At 33.9% G+C, this 23,166-nt stretch overlaps 1 protein-coding gene across 1 annotated transcript in view; it reads right to left on the bottom strand.

Annotated features, from left to right (window-relative positions):
• SAMTOR (S-adenosylmethionine sensor upstream of mTORC1) overlaps positions 1 to 23,166 on the bottom strand; it is an 87,194-nt gene that overhangs the window by 57,447 nt on the left and 6,581 nt on the right. Inside the window, exon 2 of the mRNA XM_082846158.1 lies at positions 14,605 to 14,746. Within this exon, the coding sequence (XP_082702284.1) occupies positions 14,605 to 14,746 (142 nt within the window). The remainder of the gene's footprint in view (positions 1 to 14,604; positions 14,747 to 23,166) is intronic.

Consider the following 23,166-nt stretch of genomic DNA (forward strand, 5'->3'; position numbering starts at 1 on the left):
AGATCATGCAAGACTGACAGGCCTATTTAGGAATGTGGTCTTTTTTAGAAATCTAATCTATTGACAGAAATGGTTTAGTGGTTTCTTCGAGTGGGGGGTGGGCTGACTACAGAGGTGTACACTAGAGCTTTTTAGAGTCGTGGAAAAGTTCTGTATCTAGACAGTGGTGATGGTTACACAAGTGTAAACAACAGTCATTACTCACTGAACTGTACACTAGAATGGGTATATTTTATTGAATATTAATTAAACCTCAGTAAGGTTGATTGAAAAATATAGCCTGAATCACCTTGGAATTAATACTAAAAATAATACCTTTATCATATAATATTTCACTAAGGCATGAAACACAAGGGTAAAGAGATTACTTACCTTTCTATTAGGTGGAACCACAAAGAGCTGCTGATATTCAGTAGTTCTTGACCCACAAAAATTGCAATTTTATGTGGTTCAGTCTCAATGTTACCTAGACACTTGACTGCAAAATACTTAAAGGGCTAGAATTCCAGATACTCATAGGATAATAACCACCATCTAAACCCCAATCTCCCTACAAAACTTCCAAAAAATATACAAAACATTAGGAAGAGCAAATAAAAGCACACACAGTTCACACCTATGGCATAACTAGGAAACAGGAATAGCACCTTATTTTACATGTAATTGGGGAAATAAAAATCTGAGGCCAACTGAGTTGGCTTTGGAGTTACGCGAAGTACAGAGTCAGATGAGGACTGTGTAAGAGAGGAAGGTATGATGGGGTCTTAGAAGTGGCACAGAAAAATCGATAATACTAGCTAAGGTTCACCACAGAGAGAGTCCAACTCTGAATGGAGAGATCTTAAGACTTATGGGACATAGTGAAACAAGGCATTAGGCACAGGAAGACCAAAAGGAAAAAGTCTGGAAAGTATATGGGAAGGGTTGTCACCAAAGGTGAGAGCTCTGTGAAGATATTATTTCTGAGGGAGAAAGGAAGCACCTTGAAAAAAGGGGGTATCTCTGGAGGTGTGTTGATAAAGGGAAAGAATGAATCAATTAAGAATAAAGAGCATACTGACATAAGTTAAACCTATTAAAAATTCATAAATCAGCCAAAAGAGGACAATACTTATTAAAGGAACTCCACTTTCATATCTGTAGCAATCAAGCAAGGATCTTTGGAATTAAGAAACAAAGCAAGCACCCAAACCTCTACCTATACCTCTATACACAGTCTAACATAAAAGACAAAACACATAAAAGAGATGTCCAATGAATCCAGCAATCGTACAAGTTTCTATTAGAAGGGAAGAGAAAGATATCAAAACTTTTCAGTGGATGAAAATTCTCAAAAACACAGAAAATAACAGCTATAAAAGAGAAGAAAACTGTAACATAACACTTCAATATTAATTATATATAATTAAGCAATGCAGATATGAAAAACATTTCAAATTTGAAATTAAATAGAAAACTGAGGATAAAGAAGAACTACATAAATAGATATTCCATGAATATGAATAGGAAGACTCAATACTGTCACTATGTTAGCTCTTCCCAAATTGACTTATACATTCAACACAATCCCAATCAAAAGCAGAGCAAAATATCTTATAGATAAAACAAATGGATTCTAAAGTGTACATGGATAAGCAAAGGACCCAGAATAGCCAACACAATACTGAGGGAGATGAACAAAGTTGGAGGACTGACACCATCTGATTTCAAGACTTAATATAAAGCTGTAACTATACTATTGCTATTAGTAATCAAGGACAGTATGTTGTAGGCAGAACAATAGACAAATAGATCAATGGAACAGAAGAGAGAGCCCAGATATAGATCCATGTAAATACATTCAACTGATCTTTGACAAAGGAGCAGTGGAGTAATACAGTGGAGTAAAGACAGTCTTTTCAACAAATAATGCTGGAACAACTGGATATTGACATGCCAAAAAATAAACCCTGACACAGATATTACACTCTTCACAAAAATTAACTCCAAATGGATCACACACCTAAATGTAAAACCAAAACTCTAAAACTCTTAAGAGAGTTTTATAAATTTTTAGGAGAAAATCTAGATGAACTTGGGTGTTACATCTAAAAAGTCATTGCCAAATCTAAGTCACAACCCTTAAAAAAAAAAATTGAGACGCTAGACTTAATTAAAATAAAAAACTTCTGCAAAAGACAATGTCAATAGAATGAGAAAACAAGCCATAGACTAGGAGAAAATATTTTCAAAAGATCTATCTCATAAAAGACTGTTATCCAAAATATATGAAGGACCCTCGAAACTCAACGTTACGAAAACAAACAACTTGATTAAAAAATAGGCAAAAGACCTAACAGACACCTCACTAAAGAAGGTGCAGATATCAAATAAGCATAAGAAAAAGACTCTCCATATCACATGTCATTGGGGAAATGCAAATTAAAATAGCAATGAGATACTACTACACATTATTAGAATGACAGAAAACCAGAACACTAACACCAGCAAACGATGGTGTGGAGCAACAAGAACTCTCATTCACTGCTAGTGGTAATGCAAAATGGTATAGTCACTTTGGAAGACAGTTAGGTAATTTCCCACAAAACTAAATATACTCTTCCCATATAATCTAGCAATCAAGTTTCATGGTATTTCCAAAAAAAGTTGAACACTTACTTCCACACAACAACCTGCAGATGGATGTTTACAACAGTTTTTTTTTTTTAAGATTTATTTATTTATTTACTTTATTTATTTTTGACTGCTTCGGGTCTTAGTTGCAGCACACAGGGTCTTCATTGAGGCATGTGGGATCTTTCGTTGTGCCACACAGGCTTCTCCCTAGTTGTGGCGTTTGGGTTTTCTCTCTCTAGTTGTGGAGCACGGGCTCCAGAGAGCACAGGCTCTGTTGTTTGTGGCACGCAGGCTCTCTAGTTGAGGCACTCGAGCTCAATAGTTGTGGTGCGCAGGTTTAGTTGCCCCACAGCATGTGGGATCTTAGTTCCCTGACCAGAGATCGAATCTGCGTCCCCTGCATTGGAAGGTGGATTCTTTATCACTGGACCACCAGGGAAGTCTCTACAGCAGTTTTGTTCATAACTGCCAAAATGTGGAAGCAACCAAGATATCCTTCAGTAGCTGAAAGGATAAACAAGCTTTGGTCCATCTAGACGATGGAATATTATTCACCACTAAAAAGAAATAAGCTATCAAGCCAAGAAAGACATGGTGGAACCTTAAATGCACATTATTAAGTGAAAGATGTCAATATGAAAAGGTTAAATACCTTAATTCCACCTACATACATTCTAGAAAAGGCAGAACTATGGAGACGGTAAAACAGTCAGTGGTTGCTGGGTACGGGGGGAAGTTGGGGGGAGAAGGAATTAACAGTTGGAGCACAGAGGATTTTTAGAGCAGTGAAACTGTTCTGTATGACACTATAATGGTGGATACTTGTCATTATATATTTTTCAAAACCCATAAAATATATAATACCAAAAGTGAACCCTAATGTAAACTATGGACTTTGGATTCTAATGATGTGTCAGTGTGGGTTCATCAACTGTAACAAAGGTAGCACTACAGATGGATGTTGATTGTGATGTGACTGCCCATGTGTGGGGTCAGGATGTATGGGAACTACCTGTATTTTCTGCTTAATTTTGCTGTGAACCTAAAACTGCTCTAAAACAATAATGACTATTTGAAAGAAAAAAAAAAAAAGAACACAGAATAGATCATGTGCCTCTTGATGCAGTACCCTGAGAAGGATACAATATCACCTATGTGATATTCTTGCTAATAATATGCTTAACTTGAACCTAATCACAAAGAAACAACCATACAAATCTAAACTGAGAGACAGTCTGTAAAACTTTGACTTTACAAAATGTCCATGTCATAAAAGACCGAGAATTTTCCTAGATTAAAGAAGACCAAAGAGGGATAACAACTAAGTGCAATGATACACACTGAAGGATTCAGGAGCAAAAGTTGGAATCTCTGCAACTGTTTCAAATGGTTCAATAGAGAGTGCAGGGAAAAGGCAAGGGGGGTGTGGCGGGGGGAGAAAAAGGGGAAACGATACAAAATGAGACTAAAATAGAGCAACATTTTTTTTTTCAAAACTGAAGGAAATAAAGTGTGAGTCAAGGATTTTATATCTAGCCAAGTTACGCACCTTGTAACAAAACTACAGAAATATAGCTTTTGGAAGGTAAGAACTCATAGAATGTCACAGTTGCAAGATTATTAAAGCATGAACCTCATCTATGAGATGACTGGGAAATGTTGAAGAAGAGGCTGGTAGAGAATAAAAAGCATTAAATGAATTAAAAAAGGATACTTTATCATGCTGAAGACCACAATTCCCAGTGAAGCCATGTACTATGTATCATAGCAGCCATCCTTACAAAGCAGAAACTCCATGAGATGCATGGAGAAACAGGCAAAACTAAAAACAGGGAACTTTAACACACCACTCTCAATCAAGTAAATGAACAATAAGTAAGGTTACAGAAGCCCTAAAGAGCATAATAAGGTTTATCTTATCACTGCATAACAAACTTCACTCTATTCTTTTTCAAGTGCACATGGAATATTCACAAAAATTACCATATACATGTATTAGGTCACAAATAAAACTACAGTAAGAGCCATAGGAAAAATAATACAGACAAAATCATCCAATCTCAACGCAATAAGGCTAGAACTAATAACAAAATAAAACAAAAAATTCATTTCACCTGCAAATTTTTTTAAAAGTTAAATAACTCTGGAGTCAAAGTACTAATAAAAATCACAGAACTTCTAAAAAACAATAACAAAACCACCACAAGTCAGAATCTAAGAAATGCACTAAAATAGTGACCTGAGGAAAATTCAGACCTTTAATATTTATATCAATACAAATGAAAGAATCAAAATAAATAAAATAAATATCCAACTCAAAGGATTAGGGGAAAAAAGTAAAACAAAAAAAAGGGAGTAAGATATTAATGTTAGGAAAAAACAGAACCAACAAATAAATACATAAACTGGTTCTTTAATTTGTATAACTTTATACAAATAAAGCTGAAAACTTAGATGAAACATAATTTTTCTAGGTAAGTATATTAAATATAGGATATAGGAATATAGGAAAATTTATTAAACTTGACTCTTGATTGCTGGTAGAATTAATAAACTGCAGTTAATTTTGCAATTAAATTGCAAAATTTAAACAAACCCAAAATTCATAGATGAAATAAGAGAAAGTTATCAAAGAGTTGCTTCACCAAAAAGCATCAGTATCCACTGAGGAATTCTACCAAGGCTTCAAAAATCAGATAACCCCTGTATTTATCAAGCTTTTAATTTTCTGTAACTTAGGATGTTCTGACATCTGGGAGGGCCTTACAGACCCAGGGAGAAACTGCCTCTCCAAGGCTAGCTAATTCCTAAAGATAATAAACAACTTACTTGGGAGCACGCCTCTCAGAGTTGCAACTATGGGTTGCAACCCAACCATTTCCTTTATTTAACTCTCACACAAGTCCATGTTTCCCAAACCCTAAATTAACTCAGGTCCAGGTACCAGACAGTTAGGGACAGCTCGTATGTTCCAAAGCCCACCAAAATTATTCAAACTAGCCAGTCCTATACTGTTTACACTGCTTTGCCTTTCCCATGTAAACCCTATAAAGGATCAGGTCTATTTTTTCCCCTCACTCCTGCTTCTGCCTCCTGACCAAATGTGGTGCTTCCCTGTGTGACATGGCATACCCACTTCTCTCAGGGCATGTAAGTAATAAATTCTTTCAATGGCAATGACCTCTCCATGCCATCACTCAGTCACCTCTATAAATAAAACACACAAGTACAAATTAGGCAACGCCAAAACTGTTTAAACAGTTCCAGACCATATAAACAAAGGAAAATTTTCTAAAGTCATTTGTTATGGAGCAAATACAATGATAATCAGGTGTGAGAATGTCTACAAAAAATACAGAAATATAAAATACAAAATATAAAAATAAATATCAATGTAAAATATGAAATAAAATTTTAACAAACAGAATCAAATATGACCGAGTATGTATCTCAAGAATATGAGGATAATTCAATATAAAAAATCCTTCCATATAATTCACTATATTCACAAATCAAGGAGAAAACATTCATTTCCATAGATGCTGAAAGGACATTCAACAATATCCAACAGCTATTCCTAATAAAATCAATCAATCAATCAGGGCTTGGTGAATGCTTCCTAACAGTTAAATTGTATCTATATATCAGCCAAAAAAGCCAGCAACTTATATAATGGGGACATACCACACACATCACTGAATGAGTAAAACATAGCTAATGTAATAGACGAGAAAAATAATTAGTCAAATGAATTGGAGAGAAAGAAATAAAACTCTATGTATACACAGATATGATAATATACCTAGAGAATCCAAAAGAATCAATCACAAAGTAATACAAACAGTAAGAGAATTCAGTAAAACAGGATGTAAAACATACAAAAATCAAAAGCCTCCACTTGTATACAAACAATAGCCTGTTAGGATATACAACGGAAGGAAAGATTTCATTTATAATAGCAACAAATGATAAAGTACCTAGGAATCAACATAATAAGAAATGTGCATAATCACTATACAGAAAACCTTAAAACACTACTGAAAATTCAAAAGTGGACTAGAACAAATGGAAGGATATATAACTTTTTCATGGATACAATGACTCAACATTATAAAAATTCCACTTTTTTCCAGTTATTAAAAAATTTAAGGTAATCCCAATAAAAATACAAACTTTAAAAAATTTAGTTATCAGCCATAAAAAGAAACGAAATTGAGCTATTTGTAATGAGGTGGATAGACCTAGAGTCTGTCATACAGAGTGAAGTAAGTCAGAAAGAGAAAGACAAATACCGTATGCTAACACATATATATGGAATTTAAGAAAAAAAAATGTCATGAAGAACCTAGGGGTAAGACAGGAATAAAGACACAGATCTACTGGAGAATGGACTTGAGGATATGGGGAGGGGGAAGGGTGAGCTGTGACAGGGCGAGAGAGAGGCATGGACATATATACACTAACAAACGTAAGGTAGATAGCTAGTGGGAAGCAGCCGCATGGCACAGGGAAATCGGCTCGGTGCTTTGTGACCGCCTGGAGGGGTGGGATAGGGAGGGTGGGAGGGAGGGAGACGCAAGAGGGAAGAGATATGGGAACATATGTATATGTATAACTGATTCACTTTGTTATAAAGCAGAAACTAACACACCATTGTAAAGCAATTATACCCCAATAAAGATGTTAAAAAAAAAATTTAGTTAGACCAGTTGATTCTAAAGTACATATGGTGAAAAAAAAAACCAAGAATAACCAAGAAAATCCTGAGAAAGAAGAATGGTGGTGGGGACGCGGAAGAATGATATAGAATAGCATGGATTAAATGATATAGACAAGGAATTATTACAGGAAGTCCTAAAACAGAACCAATTATGTGGGGAATCTTGGTATATCACGTAAGTATATGTCAAATCACTGTAGAAAAGGTAGACGTTTTCATAAATGATGTTGGAGAAATAAATAATTATTGGAGAGGGGGTAGATCTACACTTTGCAACAAACACTGGAATGAATTCCAAAGAGGTCAGAGATCTAAATGTCAAAAAAAAAATGATTACCATAAAAGTACTACAAGAAAACATGAGTGAATTTCTAACAGGAATTCTTACAGTCTGGGAATCAGAAAAGCTTTTCTAAGACAACTGGAATCTTGAAGCAATAAAAGAAGAGACAGATATATCTGATTATGTGAAAACAAAAACCTTCTGCATGGCAAAACAAAAACTTGCATGGCAAAAGATACAAACTCAAAGAAAAAGGGCACATATCTCTAAATTATATACAGAGCTCTAAAAAAAATCAAGAAAAAAGGGACCAAAAACCGTTAGGAAAAAAAGCATCAAAAACACAAACATATAATTCACAGAAAGAAAAGGCAAATATTTCCTAAGTATATGAAAACGTACTCAACATCATTCATAAGAGACACGTAAATTAAAATCACATAGAGATATCAATTCCCATCTATCAGACTGGCAAAAATTCAACAGGTAGGCAACATACTCTGTTGGTAAGATTTTGGAGAAACAGGTATTGTCATTTTTGCTGGTGGAATTAAATGATATAACCTCTATGGAGGGTGATGTGGCAATATCCAACAAAATCACATATGCATTTACTCTTTTACTCTGCAATTCCACGTCTACAAAGATACAATGCCAAAAATACAAAATGAATATGCACAAGGTTATTCGTTACAGCACTATTTGTAACAGAAAAAGCTTGTATGTAACTTAAAATGAGGAAAACATCTATATACTTGTGGTGGTCAATTTATGTGTCAACTTGACTGGGCTACGGGGTACCTAAATATCTGGTCAAATGTTCTGGGTATTTCTGTCAGGATATTTCTGGATGAGACTAACATTTAAATGGGTAGACTGAGTAAAGCAGATTGTCCTTCTTAATGAGGGTAGGCTGTATCCCATCACTTGAAGGTCTGCATAAAACAAAAAAGCTGACATTCCTCAGAGTATGAGAGATTCTTCTTGCCTGACTGCCTTTGAACTGGAACACTGAATTTTTCCTGCCTTGGACTCAAACTGAAACAGCAGCTCTTCCTGGGTCTCGAGCCTGCTGGCCTCAGGATAGGAATTATACCACTGGTTTGGATCTCCTGGGTCTCTGGCGTGTCAACTCATCCTGCAGATCTTGGGACTTGTCAGCCTTTACAAACACATGAGCCAATTCTCTGGAGAACCCTGATTAATACAATATCAAATAGAATGAACTCCATGACATAATATTAAGTAAAAATGAAATGTACAAAAGAGAGTATAAAACATGTACCACTTGAAGAGATAAGACAGGGTTGGATACATGTATATACATTGTATGAATTTGCTTATTTCTTCAAAAAGGAGAAACAAGAAACAAATGAAGAAAATGGAAGGGAGCCTATTCTGAGTATACCTTTTTGTAAAGCTTTGACTTTTGAACCATGTAAATGCCTTATATTCCCCCAGATTAAAAGAAAATAAGAAAAAAGCCCATAAAACAAAGTGAAACTAACTGCATAGTAAATTGGTAACATAACCATACACAAAAGAATTGTTTCATGTAACTTTTACACACAGTATTCTGACCCTTAGTGAGATATGTTCTAAAGACGAAAGAACTAACTGCAAAGAAATCTTAAACTTCACTCAGTTTATTGTTAGAAGTAGAATTGGTACTGTAATTTTGAAACCATTTTATGTGAACTATAGAACAAAGCAAATATGTTGATGTTATTCCAAACTAAGTCCTTCAGAGTAACAGAAGAGATAATATAGAAATATAAAACAGAGAAGTTAGGCAAAAAACCTGTAATGTTACATTTGAATAGCAAATACCAATTATGAATTTAAGACTATATTTCTGTTCAGTGAAAAAGTCTAGAAGAAAGGACACCCCAGAAGCATATCTAGTGCCCAGATCTTAATTTCTATGTCTCACTACAAGAAACTAAGGCTCCTTGATTGTAGGTCTTGACTGGGAAGGTAAAGCTTATCTTGTAGTAGATAGCAAGAAGTGCTCAAAGGTGCTGTCAGAACCAAGAAGCCAGCTTTGAAGAGGCTCCCACTGGCTAAATACAGATTAATTTGAACACAAACACACACTCAAACACAAATCAAAGACAGATGGAAAAAGTGAATCCAGGAGCCTGCAGTGATATTCCAAAAACAGACAGACAAAACCCACCAAAACCAAACCAACCAACCAAACAACAACAAAACCACAACTCACTTGTCACAATTGGAATTGACCATTACACCAACTCCTTACTCTGAAAATTGCTAATTAAACAGAAAGAATTACATGTATATGTTTACTTTTACCTAGCCTTTCCAGAAAACATGTAATCATTCCCTGTTCATAAGGGAAAGTTTTTATTTACAGAAGAATGACCGCTAATAAATGCAAGGAATGATACAATTAAAAAAATCATTTTACCACCCCAAATTTATTTAATAAATGGAGTAAACCTGTTAGTTGAAAGATTGTTGGGAGACAGGATTGATTCACAAGCCAAAAATGTCACTCTACGTATGACTTGCTAATTACAAAAGGAAAACATAAGTTTACAATGGAAGGATCTAGTAGTTACCACCTTAACCAAATGGCAAAATTTATCGTCTCTAACAGTGGAATAACCTGACAATAAGAACTTGCTAACGTGATGCAACGTGAAGTATGCAGTTTCACCTAATAAATATTTTGGCAAAAATCTGGGACCTGAATCAACACTTTAGAGTCAATGTTCAGTTTACAAGAAATAAAGGAGACTGAGGAAGTAGTTAAATGGCACCATGATAAAACAATCAAATAAATCCAAAACAAAGACACAAAGCTAGTTTTGGATTAGGATACAGATAATCACAATAGACCCCTGGTTGTGCTATAACTAGGAAAAAAGAAAAAAACCTACACAATCTAAAAATAATGTATTAAAAAGAAATCAAGAGAACTGAGTATGCAAAGAGGTCTAATGGAAGGGACCACAGGCACTTTGTGCATTTGCTGAAAAGGAGCATGAGTGGTGAAGGATCAAGCCTTCCAAGGTAGAGGAATTTTGTTCGATTAAAGGAAAAGCAGCAGAGCTTTCAATGGCTGCTTAGAATGGAGTGACACACTGGAAACTTTAAGAAACCCAAATGCAGAGATTGTTCTCCCCATTCTCCTGCCTTCCCCCATAGGTCTTTTTTCAAGTAAGAAAAAGATGGGGGAGGGGGGAGCACTGGAGACTTGGAGTGGGACTAAAAAAGCAAAAAAATTCTCTGCACTCTTCCATGGGCTTAGGTCCCAGAGTCCTGCTACAGGTTGGTACCTGTAATATACACAGAACAAGACTCACTCTCAAGGCATTTGAAGCCAGATGTGAACTGAAACTATCTAAAGTGGTAATCAAGCTTCAACCCAGCCTAACTCCTGATAAGATCAAAGTGTTCAATCTCTTATCCCAGCTGCCTATCAGAGAAAAAACCATGCCCTCTCTGGGAAAATAATATTTACCCCAGTCTCTTCTAAACATAATGCCAGTATATATGGGTTGGCCAAAAAGTTCGTTCGGGTTTTTCTGTACGCGGCTACGGAAAAACCCGAACAAACTTTTTTGGCCAACCCAGTGTACTTTTTAAAATTACCAGACATACAATGAAGCAGAAAAAAATGATCCATAACCAAAAGAAAAAAACAGCCAAAAGAAACAGAACCACAGATTAATTTTATGTTGGAATAAGCTGACAAGGACTTAAATAACTATTATAAATTTTTTTAATAGAGAAAAATATTAACTGAATAGATGAAAATACGGAGAACTTCAATAGAAAATGAAATCTTTAAAGAAGAGCCAAATTATTATAGAAAAATTAAGTAAAATGATATCTTGGAAACATCTCTTTTGGTAACTGATAGAAGGCCAAAAAGAAAAATCAGTAAGGATATATAGAATATTTGAACAATGCTACTAATCACCTCAAACCAACAATCACAAAATACAGAATGTGGTATATTTTACAAATCAACTGACATTTCTCTAAAAACAATGCAATGTTAGGGAAAACAAAAACAATAACCTAAAAAATTTAACCACCAAAGCACAAGCCTTGATTTAGGGGAAAAAAATTATAAAGCATGTTATGGGGACAATAACAAAAATCTGAATTTTATGAACTAGATATTTTAGGAAATTACTGTTATTTGTCTTAATGTGTTTATAGTATTGTGGTTATGTAGGAGATGGAAATGAAATGTCATGTCATCTGCAATTTACTTTCAAATGGTTCAGGAAATGGTGTGTTTATATGTTCCTCTGTGTGGAGAGTTAGAAAAGGTAAATTCTTTTATTAAACATACAACTATAACTTTATATTGTGTTTTGTTTCTAACTTAAATACTTCATATTACAAATAAAATTTTACTAATTTTTAGAAGGAAATCTTATGTATAATTCTTCAAGCTAAACAGTCAACAAAATCTCAGCAAGGTAATGTCAGTAAGACTTATTTCACATATCGAATTCCTCTAAAGTTTTAAGTATAACTACTGGAAGCAAACTTTTGTCAAACCCCTTTTAAAGCTGATTTTAGCTTTTCAGAGTGACACTGCTCTCTTAGAATTGTCAACAGGGAAAGGAAATACATATAACCCAAGTTAGAAATACAGATAACTCATTCCAAAATTCAATATTGCTTTGAAGCCTTTTTTCCCCAACCTAGTTTTAAGTTTAAAGTAAAGACACTATAAAACTTCTCTTGGGATTACTTTCCATAGTAACATCTTTTTACCATATTTTGCCACTGTTATTTTTCAGCAGTTTGACCTAAATTCTTATTAATGTTCTTTTTCAGCAGTTTGACCTAAAAATAACCTCTTTCAGAACACATGTAGATACAAAAACTACTGATAAAAACACAAATCTGAGGAAGAAGAAAGAAGAGCGAAGTGTGAGGCATATTCATTATTCAAGTGGAAGGTACAAGCAAATGCTCCTATGAGAATACCACATATCAAAGTGGTATTTGAAATAAAGTCTGAGAGCTTGCCTGATGTATTGGAATACTAATTTAAAAGCAGTGCTGCTAAGAGCAAAGAATGTTGGTCTTAAATAGCGATGGTACTTCCTGATTGGATTACATTATTACTTTGTGTCACAAGGGAAATATTTGGCTCAGTAGTATGCCTCAATTTGCGTTTCTTAGCTTGAAGGAGAAATGTATACTCTGTAGAACAGTCACATTTATAACCATTTTTTCTCTAGAAAAAGAAAAATAAAAACCCAAACATTTTAATCCCAAGCATCTCATTTCTTATTATTCTGGCTCCTTCCTTTAGTTCCTCAACTCCACAATTCTTTGGCTCCACAATCCATTGATAATACCAATCTTTTCACTGTTCCTCACCTACCTCACATTTTCAGCTCACTTCTTACATATCATCATAATCACCACCATGTATACATCACCATCTCCCCTGCTCCTCTCATTATACTCATTTGAGCATTAATCCTACCACACTGTCTGTCCATTCACTCTCTCCTTCTCCAAGAAAACTGTTTCACTATAACTTTGTGCCTTGATTACTGTAGCAGCTTCCTAACTGGTTTCCTTACTAACATCCTTGCCTTTTCTATAGTCTATCTTAACACTACAATTAGTTCTTAAAAATCCTTGACACATTTCAAAAGATTAGTAAGATCCTGTAACTTTTTCTTCTTAAAACATTTAATGACTTCGCATCTCATGCAGAATAAAGGCCAATGTCTTCACAATGGTCCACAAGATCCTACAAAATCTAGTTGTTTGTTATCTTTTTTTCTATCACTCTCCCCTTCTCATTCTGTTCTAGCTAAACAGGTCTCCTTGCTGTTTCTGAAACATGCCAGCAAGCTCCAGTCTCAAGGCCTCTGGACTTGTTAAGGCTTGCTCTCTTACTTCCTTCATGTCTTTTACACATCACTTTAGTGAGGCCTTCTCTGTCTACCCTATTTAAAATTGTTTTATTTCTCCTTGCTTTATTTTTCTCACAGCACTTATCATTATCTGACCTAGTGTATATTTAACTTATGTATTGTTTCTTGCTTCTAACCCTCACTAGCATGTAAGTTCAATGAGAGCAAGGATTTTATCTGTTTGGTTGAGTGCTATACTCACAGTGCCTATGATGTGACTGGTACACAGAAGACAATCACTTAAAATTATTTATTAAATGAATAAATAAAAGAACGAAGTAAAATACATATTTTTCTCTGGATTATTTATTGAATAAATGAAATAGGCACTATTATATAACTTTTAAATGAAATCAAAACAGAAACTTTGAATAAAAGATAATTGAAATGAAATATAAACCTAAAGTTACCATAAACTTATTGTCCAAGCAGAAAGATAATGTTTTGTTTTCTGGGAATTGATTTTTAAATTCAGTCAATATACAAATTCATTCTTATTATTTTACCACTTGAGAGAAATGATCAGCAGTATTCCATTTTCTGATGTTTTTAAAATTAGAAGCTCTGCTATGAGAAAATAAACATTATCCAAAGTCAATATAAGTGCTGGAATACCCTGAATCACATATAAAAATTCAGGATTTGGAAACTTTTAAGATGTTTTCAGCTTTAAAGAATGGAAAGTATTCATTTTTACTTGAATCCAAATATAATTATCTAAAGAAATTTCTATACTATAACTTATTAATGATGAGTCAAGTGCTAAATCTCATATTTTAAATGTACCAATGCTTAATTAAACAAATGTATTTAAAGTTATACATTTAAAAAGTTGAAACAAAGAAATTTAAGTTATATCAAAGAAAAACATTTTGATTAAAAAAAGGTGAATGAAATAAACAGAGAAAGTGAGGCAATGGGAAGAAGCTATTTAAAAGACATCATCTGTTTTAAAACATTTCTATTTTGGTACAATGAATCATATATGGCATTACTTAGACTTAAGAATTTAAATAATACATTAGAAACCAAAACTGTTAGTTCATAAAAACACTCACCTACAACACCATTCAATACGACCTTCGCCCTCACAAGTTTTTGCCCAATGATTATCTGCCAAATTTTTCATTGCAACAGCATATTCACAAAGTGTTTCCTCATCCTCACAATGTTCTCGCCAGATCTTATCAAAATCTCCCACTAAAAACAAGGAAAAAATTAAATTAAGTTGACTTAAAATACATCAGGCTCCTAAAAGCTTCAGCATAATCTACAATTATTTAAAGACGAATAAAAGCAAACTCATGAAGTAAAATTCTATGAAGTTTAAACTTCATAATTTTCGAAGTTCCTTTATGCAAATTGGATCCATCATTTTAACCATGATGATTTGATAACCAAATAAATTTTACCATTTTAAACAGATGGATTTGTGAAGCTGAATAAAACTAATAAATACAAGTAGACATATACAAGTTATCAATTTATAAACCAAAAACATCCTGGTAGGGGACAAGTATGGCTGGGCATTCAAACATTAATTGTCCTGCTACCATTGGGCAATACGACCTTGCAGCAACAGAGAAGCCACTTAATCCTTCTTCTTGTCTGTTATTTTCTTGGATCTCTACAAATTTATCAGTTTTCTATATTAAAAGGGGTTGATAAGTGAGATGGCAACGTAAATTAGCATGCAAATTAAATGGTTGTGTATTGATACACTTGGACTTGCTGTAGGCATACTACACTTAAAAAATTATAATCCTAGTGCAAAAACGTTGCTAGAGAAATTACCTTGGAAAACTCTCCAAAGTTTTGAGTCTTTATAAGATGAATAAAAATTATAAGCTGACTACATTATCTGGCCACAGCATTACTTCCAGCTACTACCTTTTTTCTTTTTTAATTAGATCAGTCATCATATTTAATTTGAAAAATCAATGTGAGTTCTGATAAAGAAAGGTATGAATATGCCACAGTCAAATAAATAACATTTACATAATTGTAAAGGTAAAAGAGTAAAAAAAATTATCAAGTTGGCTTCAATCAATGTTCTTAGACATAATCTAGGTTCTCTTGCCACATGTTCAAATATAGGCAATTGTTTAGCGACAGAATAAACTTAAAAACATAAATACAACAACCAAATTTGGGGATGATAATTATATTCAAGTTCTCTCCCCAGGTGAGACAATTAGATTCCAGTATTTAAGAGTTGGTTTTTTTTTTAACAGAAAAGGAATTATAATAGTTCAAATTTAACAACACTTATCTATTCAAAATTTGAAAAACTTTACTGGTTATTTTAAGCACTTAGCCCAGCACATACTGAGCTGAAAACCAAACTATTAGTCTTCTAGTTTGACCAATACCAGAAAGAGCAATACGGGTACAAATATGCCCTCACACTCACAATGCTCAGTTAAGATGAATATGTATCAGTCTCAGCCTTGGTCTGAATATTGACTTTAAACCCCAAAAGAATGAAAAGCTTTCTCTTTTTTCATGGTTATGTTCTTATACAATAATATTTTCATTAATCACTAATATTTGTGTAGTGACAGGGCTCTCAATTTGTTATACAGCAGGTTGGCAACAACTGTCCACTGAAAACAAGCAGGCAAACAACTTTTTCTACATTCTCAAAGAAAAACCCCTCAGTTTTAGTAACATCTTTCAGATGTAGTTATTTATCAAGTATCTAAGTAGGACTACAGGAAGTAAAGTCTTTGAAACAAATACTTTGATTAATGATACCTTAATAAACCTATGATGTTCATAAGACTATTCCTGACTTTACTTATCAGACTTGATGTCAAATGATTCATTAAGGTACAGTATTATTTTAAAGGTGCTTTATCTTTTTTTGAGATGGATATCGTCAACTCTAAAAGGCCCTTTGTTTGAATATGTAAGTTTCACTGTCTTATGTAATGTACATATTATAAATAAATACATAAATTTACTACATTTTCTGGTAATCGAAGTCATTCAAACAAAAGTTTTAAGATCAAATACGTTCAGGAAAAGCTATGTTTAACATACTTAAACAGATTTCCTTTTTTTAAGACTTCTTAGTTTAGATTCTACAGAAGGTACAACTTAAGACAAGGACCTGGGTTCAAGTAGTCTATTTAGGAGGGAACCCTATGAAACAGGAGTGAGGGAGTGGGGAGAACAAGTTAAGGGAGGAGAAAATGCTAATACAAGGGTGCATTACTGAGGCTGCTGCTGTGGGCAGCACAGAAGCATACAGAAAGCCTCTGGAATTGTATACCTAAAGGATGGGAGGCTGGAGCATTTATCTATCAGTTACTATCCCCCATTAACTGAGGGTTGTTAACAACCTGTACCTCTAAGTCTACACTTAGGCACTGAAAAAGGGGATTCCCTCAGTGGGCTCCATCAGTGTTGGAAAAAGGTGAAAAATAGAAAAGAAAGCAACACACATTTAAAATGGGACTCCGTCGGGGTCAAGTGCCTCTGAGCTCACAGTGTTTGTCCACCACACCCAAGGACCAATGGTATGCTGTGAGCCGCCAAAGGCATCTACTATAAATTCTCAGAGTCCTTACTATAACATCGTATACTGTGAAACTCAATTTACCCTAGAATTATTCTACTAGTTATGAGATACAAAGACGAGTTTATATATATGTGGAAACCTATTGCCCTTCAGCTTTTTAGATGACCTCTAGTTTCTCACACTCAAAATTCTCTTTAAATACTTCAATTTTTTATGTAGTTTTAAGGCTTACTATCTGCTCTACTAAAGTTTTGAGGAAGGATTCACATTTTGTCTGTAAGCCTATCAAACTGATTGTAAACATCTATTTAATGTTTTCACTAACATTTAAGAGTCTCCAGATTCTCTAAATATGCTGATACTGAGATTAACGTGATTAATAAAGTCAGTACACTTAATATATAATTGAAACTAATGCAATTGTACATACTTTTCATTCCTTCAACAGATTTGCTGGGAAAATACTCTAGGTCAAACACTATAGAGAATAATAAAGTTAACGAGCAAGCACTGGCATCAAAGGAAGGGGAGAAGATGTATTAAAATGTGGTATCTGCTCTAATAGAGATATGAACCTGACATATTCACTATGGTCCATGTAAGCCATTCTGGACCCAGAACTTTTAAATCATGTATTTATTCAACAAAAAGTATCAAACCCCAACTACTAGGTATACACTATGTTATATGTCTGGTGGTTACAAAGTTGAACAAAAAATATAGTTAGCCTTCAGAAATTCCACTTTCCAGAATACCCTTGAAAGGTTATTTTTAAAATAAATAAATTTATTGAAAACAGAATGGGAAAATTCAGTATTTTTTCATAATAGCCCATTATTTGTTTTTACAGTATTCAAAATAGTGCTATTTACCTTTTAATCACTGTATTTTCAAAATAATTTATGATTTGGGTTCCAGAAGTCAAAAAAAGTTAAAGTTCACCAGTGCCCAGTATACAAATTCAAAACTCTGCTGCTAACTTGGTCAAACTACATATGCAAAAAAATATGTTAAAACTCAATTCTGAGGATTTTTTGGTGGTTGTTATCTTTTAGTTATTAGGTCAACCAATATTTAAAAGACTGTCTTATTTAAAAGGAAATACTTATTCATTATCGAAAGGTAAATTAAGAACTAAGAACTTCCTGAGGTCTGCATCAAAGATCTACTCAACAGAACAAGAAATGCTTAAGTATTAAAATTCAATCAATCAGAGGTCTCAATGAATTAATAATTAGCTTTATAATGATTTTTATATATTGGTATTTGTGATGACTCAAAATCATTGTGATTAATAATCTATTTCCTTACTTATTTCTTACAGGCATCCTATAAAAATATGAATGTATCTTAGTTAAAAAGAGAGACAGAGAGAGAGAAAAGGGGGGAGGGGCAAAGTGAAGAGAAGGAAATGGAGAGAAGGAGAGGAAAATCTCTAATTAATGCATACATTCGAATTTGCCCTAACACAGAGAAGTCTGGGCAATTAAAAAATTATATTTAGAAAGCACAATTAAATATATATATGCCCTGCAGCCTAACTTGAAATTAATAGTTAATAAACATTTTATAGTCAGACTAAAATAATAAATCTAGAGAAGGAATCAGTATTCATTTGTTCAAATACATCATTTTAAGATCAACTTAAAGCTCTGCCAGGTCTTAAAGATAAAGTCACCTGATGGTCTCATAAAATTCTAGAATGAAGTTCACATTAACATGACTTCTATTCATTATATTCTCTTTACATTTAAATTTTTAAAAACACTTATTAAAAAATTAATTAATAATTCAAAACACAAGTGATGCCAACTTAAAGTTGCCAAACCAAATTCAGTATGGAAATCGGATGAACCAAATTATTCTGAAGCTTGGTCCTACTGTCAGGAATAATACCATAATTATTGACTAAACTCACCTTCACAAACATATGCAACAACTAAAGAATAAATATAAGTTACTTCCTATGAAAAGACAATAACTAGGAAAAAATAGCACATTCATTAGTTGATTAAAAAGACAAAGTTCTATGGAATCTAAGAAGGAAAAAAAAAACCAAGCAAGCTCATAGATACAGAGAACGGACTGGTAGTTGCCAAAGGCAGAGGGTAGGGGAGTGGGCAAAATAGGTGAAGGGGGTCAAAAGGTACAAACTTCCAGTTATAAAATAAATATGTCATAGAGCTGTTAAAAAAAAATACCATTTTTAAGAATTTTGTGATTAGTTTAAGATATTATTACTTTGACTGCAGGTGTCTTTGTAAGAACCAAGTGTAATAAGTTAAGGAGTTATTTATTGTTGCTCAAGAACAGCTGTATTACAGGTCCAAACTCAGGTGAACCAATGGAATCTCTAAACTGTCTCTTTAGAATGGATACTCTTTAGAATGGATACTATTCTTCCTTTTTGAATTAACCTCTCTCATGCCTTCAAAACATAACTGAATTCCCATGTTCTTCAAGAGGATTTACCTGCCTCCCATTTGATCATCTTACAATTCCCCCCATATGCAGTTGCCATCCTTATAGTACTCTGTCACTTGTTTATATAAAGAGTTTTCTATTAAAACCAGGTGTGATTTTTCCCATTAGAAAGTATAAATTGAAAGGCAAAGACTACTTTTGATTTATATAAGCTATAGAAGTTAATCACGGTACCCCATTAATGGGGGAGAAAACATTTAAATTTTCACCGTGCTCAAAAATTATAAGAAGGGCTTCTCTGGTGGCGCAGTGGTTGAGAGTCCACCTGCCGATGCAGGGAACACGCGTTCGTGCCCCGGTCCGGGAGGATCCCACATGCCGCGGAGCAGCTGGGCCTGTGAGCCATGGCCGCTGAGCCTGTGCGTCTGGAGCCTGTGCTCCGCAACGGGAGAGGCCGCAACAGTGGGAGGCCCGCGTACGGCAAACAAAAAAAAAAAATTATAAGAAACACCAAAAATTACAAATTAAATAGTTGCTAGAGTAAAATTCAAATTACAGTTCATAACTGTCAATAGATAATAGTGATGAATAAGCAGTAAAATTTGAATACTTCAAACAGTGTTCTCAAAATATTAGTTACGAGACGTTTAGGAAACCAATAGGTTCAAAGTCAATTTTCTGGAGAATCTCTCCACTGTTTTAAGCTAACTTATCATTTTTTTTCACTTCACATTATTGTCAAAAAAAAAAAAAAACAACCAAACTTGCAAGTGGAAACACAATCACATCTATTAAATTCTTCGATTATAGTACATGGGTCTTTTTGGAAAATCTATAAGGTTAAGAATAAATTATTGGTAACACATTACATAGATAAAAAATTACTTGTAAATGAATAAAATGAATAAGAGGTGCTAAGGTTCATGCATTTTTTCATGCTAGGACCATTTGATGTTTAGAAGTACATTAGAAATAATATTATTTTTTCAATAACTCTATTCTAATTCTCAGTATAAAAAGACAGAATATAAAGCACAGAAAGTAAGACATTTAGCAAGTGTAAATCTGAGGCCAATTTAAGATAAGAATAGCATGTCATTCTTGTCAGTTTAGCCTTGTGAGTCACAATACCAAAGATTAACATTGCACTATTGTGGTCCTTAAGTGGCGTACAATGCAATGGAGAAGCTATCACATGATTCCATGTATATAAAATTCTAAAATATGAAAACAAATCTACAGGGACAAGAGATCAGTGGGACCAAGAGTAGAGTGAGAGAATGACTGCAAAGGAGCACGAGGAAATTTGGGGGGCAACAGAAATGTTCTGTGTCTTGATTGTGCTAAAAGAATATAGGGTGTATACATCTGTCAAACCCAGTGAATTATATACTTTAACTGTGTGTAGTTTATTGTATATAAATTGTACCTCAATAAATTTCATTTTAAAATAAGACGTGCTGTGAACACAGCAAGAGTTACAAAATAAAAACTGTATTTCATTAAATTTGAGGGTCATCAAATACTCTGAAAACAAAAACAAGGAGTTACCTTGAGTATCACAAACAAGTCTTAAACTTTTAGAAATTCAGAAAATTTTCACTTTTACTTAGGTATATTACCAAATAGATGACCAGATTACCAAATTCAAGTTCAAAGAACATTTAAAGGTCATTTTCTCTAATATGAAGTAAGCAGAGAAACTCATGACCAAGTGGAAACAAGTTCAGCAGCCATTCCAAGACATTAAAACAAAGTGATCAGGACAAGATTGTCTCACGAACATAGTTAAACCACACACAGACCAGCTTTCTCAGTATTCTTGAGCATCTGATATAGTGACACACATAGAGGTGGGACAAAAACATCCAAGATGTTTGGTGTTGAAGCAGCTCCTGAGAATCAAACAAACGAACCACCTGAAAACCTGCATCTTACACCTAACGTGTTGCGACTAGTCATTTCTCTGATAAGGGGAAAAACTCAGTATTCTAATGTGCTAAAAAGGTTGGACCTTTCACAAAAAAAGTTAGAAATACAAAAAGCAAATGGGTCAAGAAAAAAAAGAAAAGAAAAAACACTACAGCAATCCTAGTACTGAAGAAGAAAGACACTATAGAATAGTCTAGATACAAATTCCAGAAACCATTCAATCTTCAATGCCCTTAATGCATCCAGGTGGTAGCTACAGATACACCTTTAATTTTTAAAATTATGTATTTAACACAAGTAATGCTTCCTATGTGCCAGATACTGTTTTAAGTACTTTACAAATATTAATTCATTTAATTCTAATACCAACCCATTGAGGCAGATATTTTACTTTACAGATAAGGAAATTGAAGTATAGAGAGATTAAGTAACTTTCTCAAGGGTACACATCAAACCTGGCAGTCAAGTGCCTAAGTCCATGCTCATAACCGCTATACCACCTTGCCTCTCTTTATGAGTTTTTAATTTATAAACTTTCATGGATATGAACAAAGCTTTGCACTAAAGCAAAGTACACTGACTCTACTAGCCACAAACAAATGGTCTTTTGTCAGTCAAACGCAGTTATTTTCTCTCTGCAACTGCATTATTTGTTAGATTTCTGGCAGTGATTTCAACTCTGGCTGCACACTGGAATCCCCTAGAAGTTTCATTTAATTGGTCTGAGGTGGGAACTGGTCATTTATTTCACTGCTCCCCAAATGAATCCACTGTGCAGCCATGGCTTAAAGCCATGGGTCTATGGCAAGACTGTAAACTCAAAAGTCTGGTGAAATAATACACAGAGCAATTGAGACCTGGGGCAAACTGAAGAGTCAAAAATTTAATTAAAAAACAAAACACTGCATAGATTAAAGTTCACATTTATAAACACAGTTTGGCCCATGGTGCATCTTCTGTGCATGGAGCACTCTCTTACTATAAACATATTTATGATAAAAAAGTTAATTGAAATGTAAAACTTTGAACACATCCTGTACAAGAGATGGAAAAAATCAAGAAGTTAGAAATAATGGCATCAGTATCTGTTATTCCCCTGTGAAACAACTTTACCGAAATGTGTACCACCACACAGATCTCTTGTTTAGTGTAAGCAAAGGACTTATGGAGAAACTTCTGGGACTTAAATTTTTATATAAACGGGAATAGGAATTTCTATATAAGTAGAGCAATTTCTGTATAAATGAGAATAGGGGATACTCAGATGTCCCTCTAAAGGCATGGGGTTCTAAAATAACCCTTGCAATGAGCATCAATATACCTACACTTAAAGCACAATAAATTAGTACAGTTTAGATCAGTGGTTCTCAGATGTTTGGATTTTACAACAAGTACAAATTTCACCTCCAAAGTTTAGGCAATTGATATTGGGGTTGCAAAATTTTGTGTGTGAAATTAGAGGATATAATATATATACACATACACAAAATTATCACCTTCTTATACCAACACACACAGAGACACATTATACCACACACTATATCCTTATTAGTTCTCATTTTCTGAGAACAAAAATTTTTTTAATCTATATTTGCCACTATTCAGTTTTTTTAATAAAAAAATGGAATGATACTAATAATGATAATTTGGACCATTTTCAAAAGGTTAAATTAATCTAATATACTCACTTTAAAAGATATGACAATAAATTCATTACAAAAAGTTTGTATCCAAAGTT

This window comes from Leucopleurus acutus, assembly GCF_964270905.1.
Source record: "Leucopleurus acutus genome assembly, chromosome: 9".
NCBI classification, from domain to species: domain Eukaryota; kingdom Metazoa; phylum Chordata; class Mammalia; order Artiodactyla; family Delphinidae; genus Leucopleurus; species Leucopleurus acutus.